The following is a 4,688-nucleotide window of genomic DNA, read 5'->3' as shown; positions in this document are numbered from 1 at the left end:
AAAATTACCTAATTATTAGCATGTAGGGTACAAGATGTCATTAAGATAATTGCCTGCTAATGTCCGTAGTGTCTTTCATTTTTCTGGAATTCATAACATAAGTACTTGTCAAATACTAGGGTTAATTGCTTATGCCTTGTCTCATATCTGAACTAAAACAAAATGCTTTGTAGTATTTAGTCATGTCCCTTTACATTCTGAACATTACCCTTATTCCTCCAGGATATTAATCACTCCAGAATTTATGTAGTTCTAAAGTAAAAATCTTTATAAGAATGATTAAACAGCCATATTAAAGTATAAAATTTTGTTCAAGGTTTGCAATTTGAAAACAAGTATTTAACTTTCATCTTTAGATGTTCATCTATCATAGGTCAGTTGATAAAATGAGTACCAGTCATGTATTTAGGTCAATCTAATCAAGCTATAGTTGATCCTTAAAAAATATGTGGCCTTATGGCAGTGTTAAATCTTGTGAATTTGATAAGCTAATTATTCATTTCCCTGAGAAAGAACATTTGTTTAACTGCAAAATATACAAAGTACTATAGAAAAGTTCAAACTATTTGTACAGGAGTTAGCAAATAGGATTTATTATAAATTTTCATTATTACATGTTTCTACAAAAAAAATTACAATTTAATTATAGCATGCAAATATGAATCCTAGCTTGTCATCTTTCAACCTGAAACTAAGTGTTTGTTGTCAATGTAAGTGTACTGAGTCACTTCATCAAGACTTGATCACCTAGTCCAACTAGTGAGAAACTATAATTCATCAGTGTTCTATTTACATAGTAAAGCTGGGTTCAAATCCTCCTGTGAATACGAATGATTGATTGATTGGCATTATATCTTGGAAGAAACATGGATCTAAACCATAGAGTCCCTCCATGACTAATAACCTAAGTTTACTTTTTATGCATTTCACCAAGACACAGAGACAATTTTGTAATTGGTGAAAAAGCATAGTTAACTGAAACAACACAAATACTGGTACTTCAATTTGACTTTATCACTAATATACACACACACACACACACACACACACACAAAGAGAGAGACAGTATGCTAATAATCACAAGGAAAGTTCATACTTTTGTAGAAAAGCCAATCCATTTTAGGATGGTAGTTGTTGAGAAAATATTGACAATGAGCTTCATATAAAGTCATATAAAACATCAGCATTTGGCAGACCTATACAACCCAATACCTTTTGGAATTTTTAATTTTTTTTATTATTATTGAAAGAGAATAGAGAAGAAAAATCTCAGAATCTCCTGAATGACACTACCAAAACCATCATGAAGAATAATTAATAAATTAGAAATTTTAGTAACAAATTCTCAGATTTATGAAAGAAGTGAAATGATGACATTCCAAGTGACATTAATATGCTTTCACAAACATAACATTGAAAGCAGAGCCTAGAATCAAATCATGAGGAGCTTACTTTCATTTCTAAGATGCTCACTCCATTATATAAAACAATATCAACAAATATTTATGATGATTATATAGTTTATTTAAAGACCCAGCAGTTTAGAAATGGAAAAAAAAAGTTGGTTTAAATCATTCAAGTCAAATACAAGTGAAATCAAACTGATCTATGAAAATAAACAGAAAATGTTCTGATATATATATATATATATATATATATATATATATATATAAAAGAGAGGGGAGGAAAAATATAATGGTGATGTTGTAAAAGGATGACAAAAATATCACACAGCTACTGATGGCTGTGAATAACGACTGAATCTTCTATCTGCTTCGTTTTAGGAGATCTGGGACTGATATAATGATAAGCTACTTGCTTGTAGCTACACTAAAGGATGGCAAAGTACACAGAAAAGAGCCTTTCAAAGTCAGTGTTCTTTATGTTCCTGAAACTACACAATTTAAAAACAAATTAATGAGGCCTTGGCCAGCGTGGTGGGCCACTTGGTCTCATGCCACGTGGTGGTCCACCTCTCCCTTCAAATCTTGGGGGTCGTCGAGGTCCCATTCCACGCATATTACCTTGATTCCAACCACCAGGGCCATTGAAGTCAGACCCGTGATCACGTGGAGCCATTCCTCGGGGCCCTCCTCGACGTGGCCCTCCATCAAAACGAGGTCGTGGTCCACCAGGTCCATCAAAATTAGGACGTGGTCCTCTTGATTGATTCATTGCACCTCGATGCCCCATAAAACGGCCAGGAGGTCCATGATCTCTGTTCATGTCACCAAGACCACCAAAGCCACCAAACTGTCCAGGACCCATATCCATACAGCGATCCCCTTCAGGGAAGAAATCTGGTCTTCCCATTCCAGAATGATCCATTCGCCCTCCTGGCCCACTGAAACGGCCCATTTGATCCATTCGATTCTCACTAGAATCTACATCCCTGTCGGGGCGCCCACGGTCTGAACGACGAGTGTCTCTTTCAGGTTTATCCCCACTATTCTTGTCTTCATTCGAACCAGTACGATCAGTTTTCTCATTTCTCTCACTCTTGTCAGACACATTACTACGTTCTGATTTCTCAGTTGCAGTTCCAGGCCGATCGGTTTTCTCATTTGTTGCACTCCTCTCATTTTTCTCTCCACTACCACGATCTGCTTTGTTTCCACTTTTCTCTGATTTCTCCCCACTACTCCCACGTTCAGACTTCTCGCCTGAGCTACTGCGGTCAGCTTTCTCTGTACTGCTACTACCTCCACCACCACCACCACCACCACTACTACTACTACGATCAGTTTTCTCATTGCCCCTGTCCGATTTGTCATTGCTGCTACTACTACTACCACCACCACCACGATCAGAGCGGTCTCCACCACGATCAGACCTGTTGCTATCACGATCTGACCGCTCACTACTACGATCTGTACGACTGCTGTCTCTTTCAGACCTATCAGAGCTACCACGCTCAGGTCGGCTACTGTCACGATCTGATCGGCTTTCTCTTTCTGAACGGTCACTGCTACGATCCAGCCTATCGCTTCGGTCAGATCTATCACTTCTGTCTGGTCGATCCCCACGATCAGACCGATCCCCACGATCAGACCGACCTTCACGATCTGAGCGTCCATCTCTATCAGATCTGCTATCTCTCTCAGAACGACCATCTCTGCGATCAGATCTGCCATAGTTGCTTCGATCTGATCTACCATAATTGCCACGATCTGATCTTCCATATCCACCACGATCAGATCTACCATATCCACCATGATCAGATCTGCCCCCCATGTGGTCAGGTCTCCCACCCATATGATCAGGTCTGTTACTCATATGATCAGGCCGCCCTCTCATCTGGTCGGATCTTCCCCCCATCTGGTCAGATCTTCCACCCATCTGGTCAGGCCGCCCACCCATGTGGTCAGGTCGTCCGCCTAACTGATCCATTTGTCCGCCCATGTGGTCAGGCCTTCTATTCATATGATCTGATCGTTGGTGGCCCATATTTGAACTGTCCCCATAATTCCCTGGCAAGCCCATCCCTTCTGGAATCTGGGTTGAAATAGCCGGAGAAGGATCAGCATCACTCCATCGGGTTCTCCGCTGATTTTCACTGCGACCTCCTGGCTTTTTAACCTCATCTTTTGGTTTTGATGATGAATAATCAGAATATCCACCACCACCGCCATAGTTCCCTTGACCATCTGGCTTATCCCCACCCCACCTCTGTCTGCCTCCGGACTGCCACTGATTCTCATTGCCAGGACGTGGCTGGTTATAACCTGAGCCTGACAACATAGAGCTACCGGCTGATTGTCCTACATCAGACCTGTAGCCATGCTGATCAGGTCGATTACTGTTGTCAATGCCACGATTCCCAGGTTGATCATAACCTCCATATTGACCCTGCTGATAACCACCATATGATTGCTGACCGCCAACATTGCCACGCTGGTTTGGTTGGTTAATACCACCACCACTGTTATATTGATTGTTTTGATTGTTTGTACCATAAGATCCTTGGTTTTCAGAATATCTGTTGCCACCACCATAGAAGTTCGGGTTGCCCCCAGAAAACTGATTATTATTGCCACCACCACCACCACCACCACTTCCACTGTTATTATTTCCAGAATTACCATACTGATTTTGGTTTCTTCCATAAGAAGTTGACTGGTTGCTGCTGTACTGTGATGGCTGAGAACCACTATAGTAATTAGATTGATTAGTATACTGGTTAGATTGGTTGGAGGTTGGGCTTTCTGAATAAGACCGTTGTTGATCACTACTGTACATGCTTACTTGATTATATTGGCCAGGTTGGCTGGAACTATACTGGCTCTGATTGCCAGGTGGCTGTTGGTACCCGCTATACTGGTTAGTGTTAGCACCATAAGAAGCTGGTTGAGCAGATCCAGATCGGTCTGGCTGGCTAGAGTTATAAGAGCTCTGTTCTGTCTGACCATACGTTGAATCTGATGAACTGCTGTATTGTTGCTGGCGTTGGTTGTAATCATAAGAATAGTTACTGCTCTGATAGGCTGGCTGCTCATTGTAAGGTGGGGAAGTGTACTGTGACGGCTGGCCACTGTAATTTGACTGCATGCTCCATGCCTTTGTATCAGTGCCTGTAAATTGAGGGGGTAAATTGAGCTGGGACTGGTTGTAAGAAGAATACTGATCATTGTAACTACCAGGTTCTTGTTTCATAGGAGGTGGGGGTGGGGGTGGAGGGGGCGCAGAAG

General features: G+C 41.4%; 1 protein-coding gene across 1 annotated transcript; it reads right to left on the bottom strand.

Moving 5' to 3' along the window:
* Positions 1 to 550: 550 nt before the first annotated feature.
* Positions 551 to 4,682, bottom strand: LOC149128992 (uncharacterized). Its single transcript, XM_089346851.1, has one exon. The coding sequence runs from the start codon at positions 4,651 to 4,653 to the stop codon at positions 1,915 to 1,917; it is 2,739 nt and encodes a 912-aa protein (XP_089202977.1). The 5' UTR covers positions 4,654 to 4,682; the 3' UTR covers positions 551 to 1,914.
* Between the last annotated feature and the right edge of the window lie 6 nt (positions 4,683 to 4,688).

This window comes from Octopus bimaculoides, unplaced genomic scaffold, assembly GCF_046866305.1.
Source record: "Octopus bimaculoides isolate indiv1 unplaced genomic scaffold, ASM4686630v1 contig236, whole genome shotgun sequence".
NCBI classification, from domain to species: Eukaryota; Metazoa; Mollusca; class Cephalopoda; order Octopoda; family Octopodidae; genus Octopus; species Octopus bimaculoides.
Note: the sequence above shows the minus strand (reverse complement) of the source record. Positions and strands in the feature narration are given on the sequence as shown.

What these genes read in the sequence shown, in the direction of transcription:
- LOC149128992 (XM_089346851.1), bottom strand. Translation starts at nt 4,653, where the DNA reads ATGAAACAAGAACCTGGTAGTTACAATGATCAGTATTCTTCTTACAAC.